This window comes from Hyaena hyaena, unplaced genomic scaffold (genome assembly GCF_003009895.1).
Source record: "Hyaena hyaena isolate Hyena2069 unplaced genomic scaffold, ASM300989v1 scaffold_1696, whole genome shotgun sequence".
Lineage (NCBI taxonomy): Eukaryota > Metazoa > Chordata > Mammalia > Carnivora > Hyaenidae > Hyaena > Hyaena hyaena.
In genome coordinates, this window is record NW_024082331.1 from 13,000 (window position 1) to 36,274 (window position 23,275).

At 55.5% G+C, this 23,275-nt stretch overlaps 1 protein-coding gene across 1 annotated transcript; it reads left to right on the plus strand.

Moving 5' to 3' along the window:
• Nucleotides 1–238: 238 nt before the first annotated feature.
• Nucleotides 239–21,921, plus strand: SLC5A9 (solute carrier family 5 member 9). Its single transcript, XM_039224652.1, has 14 exons — nt 239–382; nt 2,265–2,336; nt 5,480–5,584; nt 5,923–6,087; nt 7,296–7,401; nt 7,988–8,068; nt 8,401–8,606; nt 8,786–8,921; nt 9,391–9,498; nt 11,474–11,624; nt 13,329–13,497; nt 14,893–15,108; nt 18,373–18,529; nt 21,713–21,921. Exons 1-14 carry the CDS (start codon nt 242–244, stop codon nt 21,910–21,912), a joined length of 2,013 nt encoding a protein of 670 aa, XP_039080583.1. The 5' UTR covers nt 239–241; the 3' UTR covers nt 21,913–21,921.
• The last annotated feature ends 1,354 nt before the right edge of the window (nt 21,922–23,275 follow it).

Sequence of the window (23,275 nt, forward strand, 5' to 3'; positions counted from 1 at the left end):
TGTGTGTGCACGCGCGTGTATGTACTGGGGGCAGGGAAAGGAGGGGGGCCAGCAGAGGATGGGGTGGGAGCTGGGAGAAAAGGGGACCAGGACTTTCCGTGCTGGTGGGGCTCAGAGCTTCCTCAGCAGCTAATGGCCCTTGGGGCTGTTTAATGATTACAGGAGAGGAACGAAGCCAGGAGCGCCTCAAAGTCCAGCTGGGTGCGAGCCACTCTAACAAAGGAGCGTGGCGCTGGCAGCAATGGGGCCCGGAGCTTCAGGAAGTGGGGCCAGGACTGCGACAGCTCCACCCTCAGTGCTGGGCTCCGGAGTCAGCCTACATGCCTATGACATAGGGGTCCTGGTCGTCTACTTCGTCTTTGTCATCGGTGTGGGGATCTGGGTGAGTGGGCCCGAGGGTTGGGGCCTGGCGGGGAAGCAGGGGCAGGCTCTCACCTCTGGCTGGTTGCGGAGCCAGAGCGAGCAGGGGGAAGGCGGATCAAGGAAGCACAGGACTGGATGGAGAGGCCTTCAGGAATCATTTTCTCCAATCCCTTCTTTTATGGACGGGCAGACTGAGGCCCAGAGAGGGGTGTGACTTGCCTGGGGGCACACAGCAAGCTGCAGCAGGCCAGGCTGGAACCCCCATCTCCCAACGCCCTCTCTCTATGCATCTGCTGCCTTTGGCCTCGCCCATTCCTGGCACGAGCCCCACTCTTGCCCTCCTCCTCAGGCCAAGATCGCCAGCTCTGTGGACGCTCCTCTCACAGCCTACCCCACCCTTCACTAGTGGGTGTCTTCTTGGCAAGGAGTAGGGCTTTCTAATGGAGCCACGGTTCAAGTGCCCATGGGAAAGGAGCCAGGCGAGTCCAAAGGTCCTTCTATTCTCCATTGTTCACCTGAGCCTCGGTGCCGGGAATAGGAGCCAGGCTCTGAGAGGTCAGGGAGCCCTGAGTTCAGATCCTAACCCGACTGTTAGAGCCACAGGGCCCTGGGCACATCCCAACCATCTGTGAGCCTCAGTCTTCCCATCCAGACAGTGAGAATAATAAAGCCTACACTGTAGAGTGGTCATGACCGCTGAGAAACAGGACACATGTAAGCACCTGGCAGCATGTAGGAAGCACGCCAGCACCCTCAGACTCTGCCGGGCAGGGGACGGTGATTCGAGTCCCACCCAGTTGGTCACCGTGGCAAGCTCACAAACCCTCCTGGGCCTCAGTCTCCTCATCTGCAGAGCAGGGTGAATAGCCTGTGCCTCCCAAGGCTGGGGTGAAGCAGAAAAGGGCCAACAGCTGATCACTGGCTCCTGGGAGAAGAACCAAGTCCTCAGTGAATTTGGACAGGTTGCTCCCTGTCTTCAGGCCTCAGTTTCCTTACCTGTGAAATGAATTCACGTGGCCCTGCCCAAAGACCATCAGTGACAAGAAAGTCACCAAAGCCTCAACAAACATCGTCCCTCCCCTCCCCAGCACTCCCCGATGACTGTAGTCGGCTTTTCCTTGGGGGCAAAGAATCTCCTTTCACATTTCTCTTGTTCCCTCCTCTCCTTCAAGCATTTCTCTCACCTCTGGACCTCATCACAGACCCATTGGCTTCAGCATCTTAATAAAGTCTTCAAGTTTCCGCTCCCCTGCCCACGGCCCTGCTGTCAGCCCCGGAGTCCCCAGAGGAAGTCCATTCACGTCCACCCGCCTTTTGTTCTTCAGAGCGGTTCCCCCAAGCAGGCTGCAGACCACCACCCAGCAGCCGGGGGCAGGGGTCTGTGTGGGCTCCTGCACAGGCTTACCCAGTGTGGCCCGACTTCGGGCCAGGGCAGGAGAAGCCCCCCAGACAGAGCCCTACCTTTGCGGGGGGCTGCTGGGCCCTCTGCGCCCCCAGCCCCAGCGTGTGGGAGTCCTGCAGAAAGGAGGGAGAGGGGGGCTCCACGCAGGCCTCACAGTCAGACACAAATCACTTCCCCACAGACAGTGTGGCCAGAGGGAGGGCTAAGGGGACAACGGCCGTAATGTTGCACACTCGCCATGTACCGTGCCGTTCACGAAGCCTTTAATCTCTGTTGGCCCTTTTGCTCTGAGCACCAGCCCAGGGGGATGAATGATGAGCTCAGCCCAGAGAGAGGCTGTGACCCTCTCAAAGGCACGTAGAATAAAACCCGTGAAACTGGCAGTCTGGGTTCTCCCGCTCTGCGTCACCCCAGTGCCTGCACCCAGGAACGGGGGAGCTGAGGTGGGGCAGAGGTGGGGGAGCTCGGGAGAGCTTATCTCTCTCCCCTTCCTTTCCAGTCATCCATTCGTGCAAGCCGAGGGACCATTGGCGGCTACTTCCTGGCGGGGAGGTCCATGAGCTGGTGGCCGGTGAGTTGATCTTCCTCCCTGTCCCCTCCCATCATTCGATCCTTGTCCTGTCTTACCTGGACCAAGGCAGCAGCCCCCCAGTTAAGTTTCCTGGCTCTGGGGCTCCTTCTCGGTGGCCCAAAGGCACCCCGTAACCCGAGAGACCTTACTAATGTGCCCCTCGGATAGGTGTGTGCTCATTGCATACCGTAGGCTGGACACTGCACCCACAGAAATAATCTAGAATGTTCCTGTCCTGGAGAAGCTCAGATACGCTGAGCTGATGGACTCCCAGAAAACAGGATGAATGCTGAGCTGCGGGGATGCAAAGGGGCTGTGAGCACTTGCAGGAAGCCTCTGACCTCAGGGGAGGTGAGATTAGCAAAGGCTTTCATGGGAAGGAGACACTTAGTACTCTAGAGCAGTGGGGTGAGGGGGGTCACAGAGGTCAAATCTCCAGCAGCCTCAGGGAATGGATCCCAACACCTTTGTGAGCCTCATCTCTCTTGTTTCTCTTGGTCCTCAAAACTAACTTCCACTTCCTGCAACAGGACGGAGGGAGAGGAGTCCTACTGGGAAAAGTCAGGGTGGAGTTGTCAGCCCCCCTGGTAGCTGAGGCTGTGTGCACGCCTGGGCACGCACAGCTCACACGCCTGGCACACGTGCATGCTCTCACACACCACCAGCCGTCCCTACAGCCTGTCTTGGTTCTCAGCCCTCTCCCTGCCTGCGCTGGTGACAGACTCACTGAAGAGTAGAGGCGTCCCTGCGCGCTGAGCGAGCTCTCTGGAAGGTTCGGGATCTGGGACAGGAGGAGGTGGGGGCATGAGCTCGCATGCCTCTGGCACAACAGAATCCCCAGAGTGTGAGGGGCCAGGGGCTGGCAGCTCCCAGGGACAGTGACTGGTCCCTGCCAGCCATCCCCTCAACAGAAGGAAGGGCATTCTGCTCAGCTGGAGCCGGCCCCCGCCCCCATCACAGCCCCGGAGGGGAGTCTGCAGGAGGGACAGGAAGCAGGACAGAGGGCCTCCTGGTCCGTCCGGGAGAGCGGCTAGCGGCTGGCCTGGTGCCGGTCCGGTCCCGCGGAGAGGACATCTCCCTGCTCCATGCGATGTTCTGTCTCACTTTAGGTGTGAGGAAACCTGAGGCTTCCTAGCGGGAGGAGGGTGCCGCCCCCGACGAGTGGGGTGTGGAGACGGGCACCCTCAGTGGGGCGGGGCTTCTGCTGGGGCCGGCGCACAACCTGCTCGGCTTGGTCCCGTTGGTGAAACGAGCCCGCATGTCTGTGTGTCTGGGTATCTGTGATGCAAATCCCATAGCTGTGCGCCCTTCCCTACCAGGCCAGTCCCGAGAAGTGCCTCACTCCCCTCTCTGTGCCCTGAGGGGAGTGTGTGGCTGGGAAGCCAAGAGCAGAAGGGGGAGCAGCATCCGTGTCCCCCCCCAACCTTGTTGACTGACAACCCCTCCAGTCATGAACTGGGAGCCCTGGGCTGAGTGGGGCCGAGGTGCCCCAGCCCAGCCCTGCCAGCGTCCCCGGGACTGTGGAGTGTATGGGTGTGTGCATGTGTGCGCGTGTGTGCATGCATGTGTGTGCGTGTATGTGCACGTGTGTGCATGCATGTGTGTGCGTGCACGTGTGTGCGTGTATGTGCACGTGTGTGCATGCATGTGTGTGCATGTGCATGTGTGTGCATGCGTGTATGTGTGCACAGCCGCACGGAGTGGCTTCAGCAAGAAGCAATGTCAGGCCAGTCGGAATCTCTGTGCCCTTCTGCTGCTCGGGTGTCTGTTTTCTGAATGTCTCAGTACCTTTCCTTCCTTCTCACTTCTACCGTCCAGCACCTCGAGAACAGGCAGTGAGTGGGAGCAGGTGAGTCCCCACATTTTACAGGTGAAGGATCTGAGGGCTTGCAAGAGGAAGTGATTTTATTAAAATGATACAGGGCGCAAGGCTGGAGCACAGCTCTTGGCCACCGGCCCCGTCCTGCCTCTGCCCAGGTCCCAGAGCCCCTCCCTCTGCCCCTTTCCCATCCAGGAAAGGATCCCATCAAATAATAAAAGATAACACTAATGAGTGCTTATTAGGTGCCCAGCAACAATCGCATACTAATTACTGGAGCCAGACAGCCAGGGTTCAAAAGTTCTGTTGCTTACTCGTTCTGGAACGTGGGCAATCATTTATCTGTACCTTGGTGTCCTCCTCAGTAAAATGGGAATAATAATAATAGGACTTACCACACAGGGCTGTGGTGAGGCTTGCATCAGTTTGTGTGTGTGTGTGTGTATAGATAATGAGAGAGGGAGAGAGAGAGAGCAGGAGAGGGGCAAAGAGAGGGAGAGAGAATCCCAAGAAGGCTTCACACTGTCAGCCCAGAGTTCAACCAGGGCTTCAGCTCATGAACCGTGAGATCCTAACCTGAGCCAAAACCAAGAGTCAGATACTCAACCGACTGAGCTGTCCAGGCGCCCCAAGTTAGCACATTTAGGGCAGTGCCTGGCACTGGGCAATGCTGTTTACATACTAACGGCTATGGTGTCATCCTTACATTATTGTGTCCATTGCCTCAGAGTAGTTGGCTGCCTCCCGGGGAAAAATGACCTCAACTCGGAGGCTGGCCCAGCCTGTGCTCAGCCCCTCGGCTCCTCCCTCTGCCTGGCCTTGTGCTGGAGGCTCTAGGTGGCAGAGGGCCTCCCCCAGTCCCTCTGTGGGGCCCTCCCCTCCTCTCCTCAGCATCCATGTCTCTGCAGGCCCCTACATGGATGGCCCTAGTGCAGAGCCTTGTCCTCCCTACGTGGCCCGGCTCCTCGTGGCTTCCCTCCTTTCCCACTTGGCCACTCACTCACTGGGTGCCCTGGAGCCATTTTTCCGAACGCTATTTCATTCCTCCGTAAATTGAAAAGATTAAACCTATCCTTTGAAATATTTACGAAGACTAAGCATACTACTGCATATTAAACGCCTCACCCAGGGTCCACATACAGTAGGTACCCAATAAATGTCACCTCCATCCCTCCTCTTCTTTGCTCCTTTACTTCCTCTCCTTCCTCTGATTTGCTGAGCCGAGGCCCTGCTCTGTTCACAGCTACTGAAGTTCATGATCCTGGTCATAAATTAATTTGGATTAAAATTGACCCCGACCTTTGACCCCACTTGTGTCTTGCAGATCGGGGCCTCTCTGATGTCCAGCAATGTGGGCAGTGGCTTGTTCATCGGCCTGGCTGGGACAGGAGCTGCAGGAGGCCTTGCCGTTGGGGGCTTCGAATGGAACGTGAGGAGGCTGGTGGGGAGGTTTCTCAGAGATAATGGGTGTCTGAACCCCGCCCCCCCCACAACCCCCACCCCACCCCATCCCTGGCTTTAGTGCTTAGAGGAACCTCAGAGGTGCTTGGAGAGGCTGTATGGTAAATCGAGAACCCATTTTATGGGTTGATGAGGAAACCAAGGCCTGGGAGAGGCAGAGCGACTCAGAGGTTACAGAGCACTAAAATCAGGTCCCAGGTCCCTCGCCTCCCAGCTCAGGGCTCCCTCACAGCATGACGTGGGGTAGGGGGCTGCCCTTCCATCTGCATCTAGGACATGGGTACCTTGCTCTCCCCGCTCTCCCAGGCAACCTGGCTGCTTCTGGCCCTGGGCTGGATCTTTGTCCCCGTGTACATTGCTGCTGGTGTGGTCACCATGCCACAGTACCTGAAGAAGCGATTCGGGGGCCAGAGGATCCAGGTGTATATGTCTGTCCTCTCCCTCATCCTCTACATCTTCACCAAGATTTCGGTGAGTACCCACTGCAGTGTGGTCATCTTGTCTCTCTGAAAACACTGAGCTTAAGTCATGGCTTACTGCTGGGTGTAGGGATGGATGGATGGATGGATGGATGGATGGATGGATGGCTAGATGATAGATAGATAGATAGATAGATAGATAGATAGATAGATAGGAGGAAAGAAGGAAGGAAGGGAGAAAGAGAGGAAGGGAGGAAGGATGAATCCACATACCTTCAATGCATGCTCTCCCTCAGCAGTGGAGTGATCATGGATGAATGAGAAATATCTCTTAAGTAAATGACAGTCCCTCTATTTAAAGAATTCATAATCTAGAGTGCATTCATTCATTGCTCTCTCCATTAATTGGTCCTCCGTTCAGCACCATGAATTGGTTGCTTAGCATGTTACCGATAGAAAGGTCCTTATTCTTCCTCCTCTGACCTATGCCCCGAAAACAAACCTAGGGCAGACGGCTCACCCGTGTCCACACAGAACGGAGCCCTGGGACTGGAACCAAAGTTAAGTTCCTGTTACCGGATCCAGGTGCCCTTGCACTCCGTCCCGTAGTAGCCCTGGGGTGGGTTCATGAGACAACCATGCAAAGGGATCGGCAAGCAGGCACTGAGGGGGACTGAGTCCGTGAGTTGCCAGGTCAAGAGATGGGAAAAACTGTACAGCCTCTCGTCCACCAATGCCTGAAAACAAGCCTAGGTCAGCTTGTCCTCTAGCCAGTCGAATCCTGTAATAAACACAAACACATAGAGCCTCCGGAAGTGCGGTCATCTGTCCTGGGGCTCCTGCCCCGTCTGGTCAGCCTGGGCCCACCGGCAGCTGGGCAGGCCTCTGCCCTGCCAGGGAATAGTCAGGGAGCCTCTCGGTGCCAGCTCTCTCTCTCCAGCCCCTGCTCCCTGTTTCCTCTCCTCTATCTTCTCTTCATCCCTGCCCCCCTGCCATCACGGCCCACTATCCCCTCAGTGCCACCAGACTATGTTGCTCTTGGTCTCAAAGATTTATGCGGTGCTCCTTTGCTTGAAAATCTCTACGGTCCTCAGCATCTTCAGGGTCAAGTCCATCCTCCTCATTGTGGCGCTTTAGGCTCAGCCTCCTGACGTGATGAGGGTTGACAGCACTTGGTATCGCTGAGCAGGAGGAAACATACCTGGTGGCCACAGTGAGGGCCTTGGGTGACCTGGGCTCCTGGGTCCTGGCTCTCTGCAGACTGACATCTTCTCTGGAGCCCTCTTCATCCAGATAGCCTTGGGCTGGAACCTGTACCTTTCCACGGCCATGCTGCTGGTGGTGACGGCTGTCTACACCATCGCAGGTAAGGCCCAGGGCAGCTTGCATTGGGGTGCAGGTGCCTGGAGCAGAGACTGAGAGGCAGGGAGAGGTGGGGGGAGGTCGTCTAGGGATGCTACAGTGAGCAGGGGCATGACTAGGGGACTGTCACCAGGAGCCCCTAGAGTGGCTGGGGACTGCTCCAGACAGGGCCACCAGCCTGCCTTTCTCTGTCTCTCACAAAGCACCTCACACAGGCCTGGGCCCTTGCGCCCCTGGCTCGTGGCTAAGTCAGTTTGCAAATGCAGGAATTGACATGGCGTTTGGTGGGGAGGGAGGGGGCATTCCTGATGGAACTGCCAGCACAGGAGAGGAACAGTCTTGGGGTATAAAGACAACAAGCACAAAGGAAGGAGGTGCAGCTGCGGTACTCAGGGCCGCTGGAGAGAGACAGCTCCATTTGAGTGCCAGTGGCTGGGACCAGCCTGTGGGGGGAAGGCAGGCGGCTAGAATCGACCTGCTAAGAGGGCTCCAGGTCTTGTCTGGTCTCCCCAGTGTGGCCAAGCATGGGCGGGAGGCCAGAGGGAACCCCTTGCTGGTGCTGACTGATGAGCCCTCTCTTTGGGTCCCAGGGGGCCTCACGGCCGTGATCTACACAGATGCTCTGCAGACGGTGATCATGGTGGGGGGCGCCCTGGTCCTCATGTTCCTGGGTAAGGTAGAGACTTGAATACACCCACTGTCGCATCACAATTGCTATCTGATTTGTCTTGGCCTTTCACCTCCATGCTGTGACTGGAACTTTCCAGAGCACAGAGCCATGTTCCCCACCTCCCTACCCTCATCTCCAGATGGGATTCCCACAGAGCAGACTTCTCAATACCCCAATCTAAGGGTCTAAGCCCCACGTTCCTCCCTCATCCCCAAGCTGCATACCAGTTCCAAGCCCCAAGGCCCCACATGGGACTGGGAGGTGGGGTGGGGGCATGTGACGGGTCCAATGGGGTCTCAGAGCTGTGCCACTCACTGTGGTCTCTCTGCACAGGCTTTCAGGAGGTGGGCTGGTACCCAGGCCTGGAGCAGCGGTACAGAGAGGCCATCCCTAACGCCACGGTCCCCAATACCACCTGCCATCTCCCCCGGTCTGATGCCTTCCACATGCTTCGGGACCCCGTGAGCGGAGACATTCCGTGGCCAGGCCTCATTTTCGGGCTAACAGTGCTGGCCACCTGGTGCTGGTGCACAGACCAGGTGAGGCCCCGCTGGGCTTTGCCCGGCCCGTCACAGACTAGGGTGGCTCCCTGTGGGAAAACCACGCATCTAGATGCACAGAGGGGTGGGACTTGTTCTGGGACTTCCTCAGGGCTCTCGTGTGGCTGAGCCGAGGCCCCCCTGACCTAAGTGGCATGCCTCCTCTGCTCCCTTTTTAGGTCATTGTGCAGAGGTCTCTGTCTGCCAAGAATCTGTCCCACGCTAAGGGAGGCTCCGTGCTGGGGGGCTACCTGAAGATCCTGCCCATGTTCTTCATCGTCATGCCTGGCATGATCAGCCGGGCCCTGTACCCGGGTAGGAGCAGGGCAGTGTGGCACTGGGGGGAGGGGTCACACGCTAGGTCTATTAAGAATACATAGTAAATGTGTCAGGCTTTGCGGGCCAAACATACAATGAGTATCGCGGTGGAAGAAATTTGTATTTGAACATTTTAAAATCCCACTTTCCCTTTATAAAGGAAAGAACAATGAAGGCATTCTTGGTGCCTTCCAAGGATGTTTGCCTTTTATCCAGATATAAGGCCTAAAGCCTGGAGTCCACCAGGCTTTGCAGGGTAGTATATGGCCAAGGGATTTACCAGAGACAGTTCTAAGTCACAGTACCCAGATGTCCACCTGCCCCTTGACCTCTGGCCTCTACAAGAGACGCTGGCTCTGCCCGGGGCACCAGTGAGTACTCCCCTGTAGGGCTGGAAAGCAAATATTGGGCCAAACCAAGAAGGCACAGGACGACTCGGGTCTAATGGCCGTCATTTCTTCTACAGATGAGGTGGGCTGTGTAGACCCTGACGTCTGCCAAAGCATCTGCGGGGCCCGAGTGGGGTGTTCCAACATCGCCTACCCCAAGCTGGTCATAGCCCTCATGCCCGTGGGTGAGTCCCGTCTCCTCCACACCACCCTTCACTCCCATGTCCCAGCCTCCTCCAGTCCCCGCTGTCAGCCACCCATTCTGGCTCTACTCCTGGAGATGCAGGGATAAAAGGCAAGCCTCAGGGCTTCCTCCCATCTCCAGGATACCCGGGCCCACAGAGGGTACAATACTGTCACCAGTGCGGGGACACAGTGGCACTGAGAAGCCCTAAGGAGGCACCTGGTTCAACCTGGGGGAATGTCAGAGGCTTCCTGGAGGAGAGGAAATGGAGCTGAATCCCAAAGGACGTCTTAGGTAGACAAAGCCAGGCGGGTGTGGGAAATGTCATTCCGGGGAGGAGGGACTGTGTGTGCAAAGGCCCTGGGCTGAGCGAGAGCAGGAAGTGTGACCTGAAGGAGCCCTGTGTGGCTCACACGTGGGAGGAACGGACGGCCTTGGCGGAGGGGAGGCCGTGGCCACGCCTCGCTGTGGAGCAGAGCCTTCACGCTGGGTTTCAGGCCGGAGCACGAGGGAGTTGGGCTGCATGGAGGGCTCAGCTTAAGGGGAGGCAGAGAGACAGTTAACAAGGGGTTTGCAGTGGTCCGGGTGAGGGATGATGGTGGTGTGGACCAGGTCAGTGGCTTCAGAGATGGACAGAAAGAGTTTAAAAGATATTTGTGAGGTAAGGCGGCAGGATTTGATGACTGATTACATTGGAGGGATGAGAATGACAGAGGGACCCAGAGAGGCCTTCCAGGTCCTGGGTTTATGGTGACACTGAGAGGGGGACTTAGGGAAAGAGCCAGGTCTATAGCGGGAAGCTCTTCCGTTGGGCCATCCCCTCCCTTCAGCAGAACAAGAAATGAATCAGGGGCACCTGGGCGGCTCAGTCCCATTCCTGGTTTCAGCTTAGGTCATGATTCCCAGGTCATAAAATTGAGCCCCATTTCAGGCTCTGTGCTGAGCATGGAGCCTGCTTGGGAGCCTCTCTCTTCTTCTGCACCTCCCCTTCATCAAAAAAAAAAAAAAAAAAAAAAAAGAATCAAAGAAATAGTGGAGGTGCTGGGCCAGAGCCTCCACAGAGGGGCTGATTGAGGGAGGTGGGGGGGCAGGGGAGAAGAGGGCATCGAGGATAACTGAGCATCTGATGATCTGATGTGGAGATTGGATATTATGAACCAAAGAAAGAAACAGCAGCCCTGGAAGAAGGTGCTGGAAGGTGCTGGCCTAGGCTTGTTTGGAACACCTTGAGTCTTTCAGGAAGACCTCCAGGAGGTGGTTAAGTACTCGGACTGAGAGGAAAGAGGGCTGAGGCAGGGCGGAGGGAGAGTCCTCTCCCCAGGGAAACATGAGTAGCCCTGTTTCTGGAATGTTGGTAATCGGAGTCATAGAGACCTCAGACATCAACGGGATCCACCCTCTCCTGCCACAGGGGGCAGAACAGGCCCAGAAAGGAAGGAACTAGTTCAAAGATCACACAGTCGGTTACCTGCAGAACCAGGAAACAAATCCAGGCCTTCCCAGGGCCACCCTTCCCAGGTGAGGGCCTTAGCCTGGTCCCACAGTGTTGATGAAAAAGCACAAAAACTGAAAACACTCCGTTAGTAACTCTCACCTTCCTCCCCTTTGGGGGGCGCTAACTAAGTGTCTCCAGGCTCAGATGCCCAGACTGGGCCGTGAAAGCTGCAGAGAACCTGAAGGACCACTTAGCCGCAGGCCTCTTAGTGGTGCAGACAAGGGAGCTGCCACTGGGCAGGGGTGGATCGGATGGCTCGCCCAAGGGCATAGAGCAGGGCGGAGGGCAGAGCGGGTGAAGGCAGGGCTTACCTAGAAGCCGGCCTCTGGTTCTCCTGGATTCCTTATCTGCACGGAGGGGAACCTCATGCATGGCCAGCACCACCCCCGGACTCCTGGCTCTGCCTGCCAAGGCATGCCCCCTCCGCCAACCCCCCCCCCCAACAGAGCTGGCCTTCACGGGAGACCTCGCCCCTCCCCAGGTCTCCGGGGCCTGATGATCGCAGTGATCCTGGCCGCCCTCATGAGCTCGCTCACCTCCATCTTCAACAGCAGCAGCACCTTGTTTGCCATCGACGTGTGGCAGCGCTTCCGGAGGAAGGCTACGGAGCAGGAGTTGATGGTGGTGGGCAGGTGCGCTGCGCCCCCTTCCGGGGTCCCCACCTCCCCACTCGCAGGCGGAACCCCTCCCCTTCCCCTCCCCCCTTCCTCCCTCCCCCGCTGCCCTAGGGAGATGCAGCGGGTGGGGGCGGGGGCGGTCAGAGCGCCTGGTTCTAGCGCCAGCTCCCGACACGACCTCAGGTTAGTCCCTCCCCCGCTCTGGACGTCCCTCCTCCTCCAGAATAAGGAGGAGAAAGTCTCTTCCCTGTCCGGCTTTCTCCTGCAAGTAAGCAACAGCATAAGTGAGAGAAGCTGACAGGCATGTAAGAAGGGAAAGGTGAGCTGTATGAGGGGCCCCAGGTTAGCAAGCAGTCCTCCCCCAGGAGCTTCAGGGTCAGCTCCAGGCGTTATCCCAGGATAACGGAAAGCCTGCTAATTCACTCCGTCAGACTCCCCCTGTCCAGCCCCCTTGCATCACACCTTGTGCTGGGGGCCCAGGGGCCTCTTGCCCTGCCCTGCCTCGAGGGCTGCTCCTGGCCTGTTGATGCCCCGGGCCGGTCTCCATGGAGACTACCACTGCCCTAGGAAGGCTGTCTCCAAAGGAGGCAGAGCCTTAGGCACCAAGCTGAAGAATTTGAACTTTCCCTCATTGGTTTCGATTTTACGCTTTTCAAAGTATCACTTGGTGGCTTGTTTCCTTTTCTTCCCTGGGCTTGTAGTTTACACAGGGTTAAGGGGCACTTTCTGAAATCTTTGCTTCCTAATTTAAGGCTCTGTGACCCAGGTTTCTGGACTAACATGTTTACTCTTCCCTTTTGGTTGATGGTACTTGAGTTTCAATAACTTGCTGTCTTCCATCTCCTGCCTTTGCACGTGCTGCTCCTTCCATCAGGATGCCTTCTGTCCACTGCTGCCTAGTAGAGCCCTAGCACCTGCTCGCTGTGCCCCCAGCCCTGTGCACAGCACCCGAGCATCTAAGGGTCTACCTGTAGACGGTGGTAGCTGCCACTCTAGTGGGGCCTGAGAGAGAAAATGTGTGAGGGAAGAGACAGGAGAGGACAGGTGTGCAGAGAAATTTCCAAAGAAGCGTCCTTTGAGCTCCCTCACACTTAGCCCAGTTTCACTGCCGTTTATTTCATCCATCAGTGGGATTTGGGCGCCATCTCCTGGCTATATGCAGTATTGCACCCAACCCATCCAAGAAACGTTTTTCAACTTGTTTCAGGATCAGTTGAGGGGGAGTCAGGAAAAGAAGGTGGAGTCCCTATTCTGAGCTAAATGCCAATGTCAGGGGGCAGGGGTTAGAGCTGGAGGATCCCAAAGACGGGAAAAGTCCCTGAAGTTAAAGCCATCCCGGAGAAGAGCGCTGTCTTGCACAAGGTTTGGACGCAGACCGGAAGGAAAGGCATCCCAAGCCAAGGCCAAAGGCCATTTATTGAGGTGGGTAGTGTTGCGAAAGGTGTGGATTCCTCCCCGAAGAACAGGCGTGCGACATGACCTCAAAGACATCCAACTCAAAAATCCTGTGTTTCTTGGATTCTGGAATTCTGATATTCTGGGATTTTAACAGTCTACATTTCCAGAATCTTGGCATTTCCAGTCTCCTAACATTCTCTGATTCAGCACCTATGTCTTCCCCTCCCTCCCCCCTTCCTGGTTCCTCTGCATGACCTCCCCCTCACCCCACGCCCGTGCCGCCCTGAGCACACCTCACGGCGCCCTGTGCCCTCCCTGCAGACTGTTTGTGGTGTTCCTGGTTGCCATCAGCATCCTCTGGATCCCCATCATCCAAAGCTCCAACAGCGGGCAGCTCTTCGACTACATCCAGGCTGTCACCAGCTACCTGGCCCCACCTATCACTGCCCTCTTCCTTCTGGCCATCTTCTGCAAGCGGGTCACAGAGCCTGTGAGTGTGGCAGGACACCTGCCTCTCCCAGTACACCCGAGGGTCAGGAGAGCTGGCCTGTCCAGCATCTCTCTGTGACATATTAGACATGCCCACTGCCCCATTTAGGCTTCCATCTCCCTCCCCATCCATAGCATCGGGTCTTGATTCATTCATTTCCTGACCAAACGTTCATCGATCCTATTGTGGAGGCTCCTAGATGCAATGATTTACAAGGTTTAGGTAGGTCTGCCGTCACTGGGCCAGATGGGAGGAAAGGTGATTCAATACGAAATAATAACAAAATGTAATAACCGCTGTGAAAGGAGACGGCAGGGACACCTAACTTACGGGATACATGGGAGGGGGCCAGAGGTGACATTGAACCTAGACCGAAGGATTAATGGGGAAGAGAAGAGTGCCAGACACGTGGCAGAGCATGTGTGAAAGCCCAAGTCAGACTGCAGGACCTCTGAGTCTGTTCCCTCTGACACCATAAAGTTCTGTATGTGGGCAAAATACCAGCAACGAAGCGGAGTGTGGACCTTGGGAGGACCCTGTGGACATGCTGTTCATGAAGCTGCTGAAAGCTGACAGCCTGGAGGAGCTAGAGATGCCAGGACTCCCCTCCCCCCATAGAAAAGAGGGGCCCAACTCCGCTGGGGCTAAGGGATGTCATGGACACCCTCCACAGGAGCCAAAGGACAGCTCAAAGCCATTGCAAAGGAGACCTCAGAACGCCTCTCACAAGGGAGTACCCAGCAAGGTGTTTACTGTTTCCAGAGATCGAATCTCCCTGCTGATAAGCATGGCGCACAGCAGGGCTCAGTTGAATTCTAAGTATTTTTGCTCATTCTAGAATTCCTGAAATCAGGATCAGCGTCTCATTTTTGAAAACATAAGCCATTTGCCTCTTGCATATGGGGAACACGTAGAGGTTAGGGTCAACTGGTGTTATAAACAAGATAGGGGAGGTGCCTGGGCTCTTCTTTTTAAAAAACTAAAAAGGAAGAGCTCTATTCTGATTTTTTATTTATTAACAGAAAATCAGGCTATGGGATCCTGGTTTTCCTTGCTTATTACAAAAGTTTATTCCATTCTAGTTGAATACGAAGCACCTATACATAGCATTTACTAAATCCTCTTATCATTGCACGCAAGAGAATTCCAGGCCAGTGAGGTTGAGTCATTGCTTCGATCTTTCTAAAATGGATCCAGGGTCCAAATCCTCGTGTGTCTGACTCTGGAGCCTGTGTCCTTCCCAATGCACCACTCTGCCGGCCCTGACAAAGCCTAGGCATGAGTGGGAGCTCACTAAGGTGGACCTGCAAACACTCTAACACCCCAGGGGCTTTCAGCTTCCTAGGGCCTTGCAGCTGGACCTCACCCTTGCCCATGTCTGCCCTCTCTCCATAGGGAGCCTTCTGGGGCCTCATGTTTGGCCTGGTCGTGGGCCTTCTGCGCATGATCCTGGAGTTCTCATACCCAGCTCCAGCTTGCGGGGATGTAGACCGGAGGCCAGCCGTGCTGAAGGACTTCCACTACCTCTACTTTGCTCTCCTGCTCTGTGGGCTCACTGCCATCGTCATCGTCACCGTCAGCCTCTGTACCACCCCCATCCCTGAGGGGAAGGCAAGTGGAGTGCTTGTCCTGGGGCCCCACAAAATGCTCTCCAGACACCTCCCCCACCCCCCCACCCCCGCCCCCGCATCTGGAATTCTACCATCAAGTTTTACTCCATTGGATTGTTGGGTTGTTGTCTCCTCTGAGGCTACACAGCCGTCCTTGGGGGGAGGAGCTCATTGGATTAGTAATTCCCATGTGAAAAGTATTTCATTCAGTTGGAAATTTACTCAATGAGCACCTACTGTGTGCTGGGCTCTGTGCTAGGATTACCAAGATAATGGTCCCTGCCAGCACGAACAGTTACTCTACCACAAGAAAGTGAAGAAGGACCAAGCTCAAAGGGAGGGGCTGAGGACAGGAGGGGTTGTCACCCCTGGGGGGCCCACATCAGGGAGGTCACTCTGAGCTGGCCCTAGAAGAGTGAGTAGGGATTCATTGGCCAGTCAAGACGCAGGTCAACGAGGAAAGAGAGTCTGCCAGAGTGAGTCCTCTCTGCCACGCTGACAGATTTGCCAGCCCTCAGACTTTGAAGCTGTCTTTTGAAACCTTTCGCCTTTAGAGCCAGAGTATTGGCCTGGGGTCCATGACATGGTACCGCAATCTGGGGCCCAAAACAACAGAAATGTATGTTCTTACAGCTCTAGAGATGACAAGTCTGAGGTCAAGGTGTCTGTGGGGTTGTTCTCTCTGAGGCCCCGCTCCTTGGCTTGCAGATGCCTCTCTCTGTCTTCACCCTGTCTTTCCTTGTGCCTGCCCGAGCCCTCCTCTTCCCTTCTTTTTTAAAAAAGCTTATTTATTTATTTTGAGAGAGAGAGAGAGGACATGCAGGGGAGGGGCAGAGAGAGAGAGAGAGAGAGAGAGAGAAAGAGAGAATCCCCACCATCAGAATCCCCACCAGAGAGAGAGAAAGGCAGGCTCCCCACCATCAGCACAGAGCCTGATGCAGGGCTCCAACTCACAAACTGCAATATCATGACCTGAGCTGAAGCCAAGCATCCAACAGTTAACTGACTGAGCCACCCAGCTGCTCCCTAGTCTCTCCTTATAAGGACGCCAGTCATATTGATTAGGGCCACTCTAATATCTTCATTTAATCTTAATTACCTCTTTAAAGGCCTTATCTCCATGTATAGTCACATTCTGAAGTACTGGGGCTTAGGACTTGAGCATATGAATTTGAGAGGGACACAATCCAGCCAATAACATAGCCCATGCCAGACGCTAGTCCCTGAAACACTGGGTGGAAGTCACTAATAATGTCTCTGACCTGTACAGTGCTTTACAGTTTGCAAAACGACTTTATAGCCATGGTGTCACTAATTCCCTCTGAGGAGCCAAGAGAGGCCAATTTCTCTGGTGGTGCACTCCAGAAATGGTCTCTCCTCACAGCCGGAATCTTCCGCTTCTTTTCCATCGTCTGCTCTCTCAGTCCCACACCGAAATGTCTCACACTTGAAAATCCCCTCCCTTCCCTAATTACAGCTGCCCCCCACCCCCACCCCACTTCTCATTAGCAGACCGTGCAGAACGGCCTCCACTCCCAGCCTCCACTTCCCACCTCTTGTAAACGTCTCATCCAGTCTGGCTGGTGTCCCACCTTCCCACTGAAATTACTCCCACCAAGACCCCAATAACCCTCTCGTTGCTAGAGATACCAATCACGTCCTCATCTTCATCCTCAGTGAGTTCTGAGGATGACAAGACACCACTGACCACCTCCTGCCTCCTGAAGGGGCACGTCCATTATATGTTCCGTTCTCGTCCGTGATATATTCCCCTCCAGTATTGTCTTTCTAGCCTCGAATCGTTCTTCTGCCTTCTTTGTGGTCTTAGATGTCAGGGTTCCTTAGGGACCCAAATATGGCCTGTAACCCTTCTCCCCCACACTGTCTCTGTGCTATCTTAACCGTGCCCATGAATTCAACAACCCTCTACATGAAGACGAAACTCAATTCTCTATCACTAGCCAAAGATTCAAACCCCAAATCCAAATTCAAACCATGACATAAAGTGACACCACCTATATACTGCCCAATGACACACAGTGTAAGTCTGAGGTGACATTTATGGAGATGTACTTAAAAGGGAAGCAGCAACCCAGGCTCTCGTGACCATATAGAGGCATTGCTGGATGCTGGCGGGAAGGGCCCCAGAAGACGGCCCCTCACCCTGCACTGCTGTACATATTGGTAGGAATCTGTGGCAAGGCAGGGGATACCCGGGTCAATATGTAACCAAGAGCTGCCTGGCTAGGAAAAAGCCTGTTTGGAAAGGAGGCTGTCCAGAGCTCAGACAGTCATCGTCAGGTCCAGTTGATATCAGCCAGAGAACCTGCTGTGTGTTCTGCTGAGCTGCCAGAAAGAGAAAAGAGGTCAAGTCTCTTCCAAAGGACACAGGTGTGCTTCTCCTCACCTGGACATGCCCACGCTGCAGAGGCAGGCTCTGCTGGCAGTCTCTAGGCAGACTCTTCCGGCTCGCCCACCAACCATCTGATGGCCCACGGCAGGAACCTGAGAGCCAGGTCTGCTGCGTCCTCACCTGGCTCATTCAGTCAGTCACCAAGGCCTGTGGGTCTTCCTCTTTAACATCCCAAACGCCGTCCCCTCCATCTACCCTGATGCTCTGTAGGTCATGCTCAGCTCTTCCAGCAGCCTCCAGGGGAGATCCCTTTAATTCACTCTGTGAGATCTTTTTTTAAAATGTTTATTTATTTTTGAGAGAGACAGAGCACGAGCAGAGAGAGAGAGGGAGACAGAGTCAGAAGCAGGCTCCAGGCTCCGAGCTATCAGCACAGAGCCCGATGCGGGGTTTGAACTCACGAACTGAGAGATCATGACCTGAACTGAAGTCGGACGCTCAACTGACTGAGCCACCCATGTGCCCCTCCAAGAGATCTTTCGAAATCCCATAATTTAGCATCTCTTACCATTGTCTAAAGTCTTCAGTGACTCTCCATTGCCTACGAGCTTCTGTTTACAGTATCACCTCCACAGCCTGACCTTGGGAGCCTTCTGTCATGCGGCACCTGCCTCCCTGTCTGGCTTCTTTCCTCCCAGTCTGCGAGCACGGAGCCTGGAGCAGGTGCTCAGGGGCGCAGATTTTCAAAGGACCGGGCATTCGGCTGAGAGCCAGGCCTCCTGACTGGGCCCTGTGCCTGTTCCCGGAGCTCCTCACTGCTCTGCCGGCCTCCTGTGAAGGGGGTCATGTTTTCCCACAGCAAGACTTCCCCTCAAAGGTAACCGAGTCAAGCAGTGTCTTCTTCCCCTCCAGCTCGCTCGTCTGACGTGGTGGACACGGAACCATCCCCACTCTGAGCTGGAGAAGGAGGCCCCGGAGGGCACACCAGGGACCTCAGAGATGCCACCTGGGGCATGCCCTCCTGGCGGAGAGACCGAGAACTCCAGCCAGGACCGGGACCAGCACGGAGGTAGGCTGGGGGGCCGGATGGGGGGCACACATCACAGAGGAGCAATGGGGACAGAGGCCATGTCATGGGTCCCCAAAGACCCACATTTGGGAATCATTGGGGATAGGGTCTCTGAGGGATGCCTAAAAAAATCACCCTCTCTTCCCACATGGCTATTAAACCACTTGAGAAATAAGACAAACTAGAAGGCAGATGGGAGCCAAAATATCGCCATTTATTGTTACCAATAAAGGATAGGTGGGAAGATTCATTTTATATCCATGGGGAGGCGTGCTTCCTTCTGCTGAAGCCCCGCATGAGGCAGAGGTGCTTCTCTGCCCTGGGAGCACTGCATTGCCAAGAGGGAGGAGGGAGAGACAGCCAAGCATGCCCTCTTCATGCTTCCCAAATCTACCAACAGGGAAGTCCCTTCACCTCCCCGGAGTAGAATGAGCCTAAGGTCAGAAAATCAAAGGGTGTTAAACTAACTGAGTTCCCTCCAGATGGAAGGAAACATCAGGCACATCAAAGAAACAGTCCCCACCCCTCCCCATACTATTTATGTATTCCCCGCAGAGTTTACCAATTCTGCCTATAGTCACACGGAAGCACCGCTGTCCCTCATGGGAGCAGAGCAGCCATGCCTCTACACGGTTCTGTCTGTCTTCATAAGGTCCCTGCAGACCAACCACCATTCCTCAGGGCATTCTTCTGGAGCTGCTGATGGGCCAGATCAGTTCTGCCCCCGGAGGCTCTCAAAAGTGTCACAATAGTACCTGAGTCAGATTCACTCTAAGTCCGCGCAGTACCTAAAAGTGGAAAATTGGCACAAGACATGATGCAGCTATAGCCTTTCTGGAGTGTGATTAAATAACACCATTAAAACTCTAATATAATGACATCCTAGGGATTTCCTAAATTATAAAATTCCTAAGGAAAAATTACAGTCAGAAAAGTTAAATCAGTTTCCAAGTGAAAGGCCCACATCAACTTCTCTTGCCCTCAGAAATTAATAATTCAGTGAAATGTAAGTCCTAAGTCTACTTCCTGCCTTAGTTAGTGGGAACCTCGGCACCGGGGTGCAGTCAGGGTGCCTTCAGCAGTGGCCTTCTCCCGTTGGATATGGCAGAGCCCTGAGGGCTCCTTCCGAGCCTCTGGTTTCCAAATCTTTAATAACTCACTTAGGCTGAGAGCCCAGGTAAGATCAGCAAAGCACCACCTGTTGAACCTGAACAGCCAGCGGCACTATGCCGCCCGGGTCCCTCGCCTTCCCCAGGCTTGGGGGGGAGGGGCCCGTGCTTCCCTAAGGCCTGAGAAACTGCCCACCTTTCTTGACGCCCTTCACCTGCTGAAGGCCCTGCCTGGAGAAAGAGCCAGGTGCCTGGAGCTGATGACATCGTAAGTTCCAGGGTCCCACCAACATCTAAGACTCACATCTTCTTGCTCAAGCTGCGGCAGTTAAAAGCCAGCAGTCCATGATAAAAGCGGACTATAATGGAGAAAATAATCCTTTACGAGCTTCCAAGGTCAAAGCCCACATGGGCCACTGAAGCTCAAAGTCTAATCGGTTGCCACATTAGTTCCAGCGTGTTTTGCTCTGCAAAATGTAACCCCTTGTCTTTTTCTCAAGCTTTGTGGTCCATGCACTAGATGGGGTCTCAAAACCGTTTCCCCCCCAATCACGGCAAGAAGCAAGTCTTGGCCCCTCGAAACTGTACGGCACGGAGGAGGGGCAGGCTCTTTTAGGCGAGGCAGGGAGGAGGGGCAGGCTCTTTTAGGCAAGGCAGACAGCGAAAGAACAAAGAGGAAGGAAAGAAGCTAGGAAGGAAGGGAGCAGCTTGCACTGCCCCCCTCCAGCTGAACCCTAGCACCACAGACTCATGTGCTCGTCGCACCTTCCCCCGGCTGGCCCCATGCCACAGGCAGAGCCTGACTCAGAGAAGCAGAGAAATGCCTTCTCCCTGTGGGGGGTTTGCTCCCCCAAAAGACTAGGGAGGTGCTTTCTGCTTCTTTCCATTAAAAGCAAACTCTGGGCCCACAGGCAGATGAAGGCTCAATTATGCTGTCCTCAGGCAAAACAGCAAAATGGCAGTGTAATTTTGTGTCCTAAAAAAGGGAAGATGAAAAAGATGTTAAGGACAGCAGAGTCGAGCTGAAAAAAGTGTATACAGCCAGGTTAGAGACACACTCAGATGTACTGAGTCCTTGCTCACCATGAGCCACCTAGTAAGGGGCACTCTGGGCCCCAGAATCGGCACATGATGCCCTGCCCATCGTGGGGCCCAAGGCGGGCCCTGAGAATCAGGAGAGAGAGCTTGGATGGGCTTGTAAAATGATGAAAGCTAGTAGAATTGAAGAGCCACGTGCCTGGCGTTGCTTAGTGCAGCTTGTCACTGGTCCCCTCCTTTCTCTGAGTCTTTTTTCCTCCTCGTACAAAGAGGGAGCCAGACCAGATGGCCTCCGGGGTCTTCATATCTCTGACACTCTGTAGTCGCGTTGAACTTACCAAGAACCAGGTGCCAATGTCATTAAGATAATGTGGGTTCCGTTCAACCTCAGTGAAAAGGTTTTCATATTAATTTTATTTTAATATGCTACCTGCTAATGCAAAAAAGAACCCCCTTAAAATACACTCTTACTTCTTTTTAAACTTAATTTTTAATGAACTCTGCTACCCTTTAACCTCAGAGCAGCCCCATCCCGTGCTGGGGACCCACGTCTCACGCCCTCACCCCCGGTGAGAACATTCCAGTTTCCAGAGCCTTTCCCTGCTGCTCCAGCATGGGTCCCTTTTTAAAACGCTACCAAACGTCCATTGCCCTTCTGATGCTCAGGACAACCTGGAGAGGGGGCGCGCGTTGCGGTAGGCCTACGGGAGAGGGAAAGACCCGCCGCAGGGAGAAGCCGAGGGGACGTGCAAAGGGCCTCTCGCAGCGGAGCCAGAGCGGCCCTGGTCCGGCACGATCTCTCGGGCCCTCGTGCTCTGAATGGGGATGAACCCCGTTGTCCTCACCCCGTACCCCACCCTGCGTCACTGGGAGGCTCCGCGGGACGGCGGGACGCTGAGCCAGAGCCCCGTCCGCCTCCCAGCCGGGCGCCCAGCGGCTTGGCTCGCAGGAGGGGCCCAGCGCCCCCCGCTTCTTCCGAGTCTCACCAGCTCTCCCTCCCCTGCCCCTTGTCACCCGCCCCCCCCCCCCCCCCCAGCCCGGCGCGGGCCGTGGCGCCGGCTGCTGTGGGACGGGCTCTGCGGGCTGGGGCCCCCGGCGCAGAGCCCGGCGGAGCCGGCGGCGCGCGGGCGGGAGCTGACCAGCATCGCCGAGGAGCCGCTCTGGAGCGCCGTCTGCGACGTCAACGCCGTGCTGCTGCTCGCCGTCAACGTCTTCCTCTGGGGCTATTTTGCGTGACTTCGCAGACCCGCAGACCCGCTTCGGCCCAGGAGGAGGAACAGGGCCCACACGCTTTCCTCGCCTCTTGCCCCGGAAACCGCGACCACCGAGGCCGAGACACCGGCCCGCCTCACCCACCAGGTGCAGGGATGGAGGCCAGAGAAGGCCCTGGCCTTGCTCAGGGCCCCACAGCTGGACTCGCGGGGTCTCCTGACTCCAGCCCTTGTCCCATTACACTGCCTTACACTCCTACCTCAGAAACACAGTTTCCACCCTCTTGGTGCGTCTCTTCAGGAGCTCTTACTATCCGTGTTTTGAGGTTTGTAAAAAAGTGGAGGATATAAGGGGTAGTAAGAACATTATAAAAGCCCAAGTGTATCTTTGCTCACCCATATCCCCCCCCTTCTCCGTCTCCGTCCCCTCCCTCTCCAGTGCCCGACCCCAGTCGTGTGCTTCTAGCAGGCGGGGGGGTGGGGTGGGGTGGGGGGGGTTGGGGGGAAGGCCTTTACCTCCACTGACAGCCTCAGGGGAGTGAGGGCCGGGGGAGCGCAAGCCTGGCCACACACAGATGGAGCTTTGGGAGGGGGCCCTGGGGCACAGGGCTCTCCTTGGCGCCACTCAAATTCTGCCCCTTCCCTCTGTCACACCCACACATGTGCAGAGCCTCCGTGGCCTTGAGGGATTTAGAGTCCCAGCTGGTGAGACATGACTTGTTGAAAAGGATAAGCCCTGAGGAGGGCTAGTGCAGACAGCCTGGAGCCACGGCGGCGGGCGCCTGCCCCTCTCCCTCTGCGTGCCAGGCACCCACCTACCCTGGGTAACACCGTGACCGGAAAGCCGGGTCACCATCCCACTCCTGCTGCCACACCCTCTGGACCCACCTCTGTGGCAGCCCTGACGACGGTTCTGTGACGTTTATCTCCCCTACGAGATTGAGTACTCCAAGGGGCGAGGACCAAGGGCATGTCCCCAGTGACTTTGTACCTGGAAGGTCACAGTGTTCAATAAATGGTGAATTAGTGATTCTCCAGGGTCCCGGTAGGCTTTGCATAGTGACTGGCTGGGTTGTGGGGGGCGAGGGGAGCCAAGGTGCGGGGAGTGAACACATGACGTCTCAGGTGTCTGGAAAGAGAACACAGCCCTGTCCCATTGCCAAGGACCCAGTGAAAAGGTCCCTTCTTTTCTCTCTCCGTGTCTCGACTGCCCCTACTCTCATCAGACCCTCTTCAGTGCTGCCTCCGATCACCACTCTATGCTAATCACTTGCTATGATGGACTATAAACAATATTCTAGCCCTCTGAGGCTTAAACAGAGCTGATTTTGACCACACCTTCTATTGCTGCTGCCTCCAAATTTCGGTGTCCTCCGACCTTTTGACTT

Excerpts from the sequence above, each read along its gene's own strand:
- SLC5A9 (XM_039224652.1), top strand. The coding sequence starts at position 242 with ATGGGGCCCGGAGCTTCAGGAAGTGGGGCCAGGACTGCGACAGCTCCA. Across the intron at positions 8,069-8,400 it reads CCTGGTCCTCATGTTCCTGG|GCTTTCAGGAGGTGGGCTGG; the intron begins GTAAGGTAGAGA and ends CTCTCTGCACAG. Across the intron at positions 18,530-21,712 it reads GGACCGGGACCAGCACGGAG|CCCGGCGCGGGCCGTGGCGC; the intron begins GTAGGCTGGGGG and ends CCCCCCCCCCAG.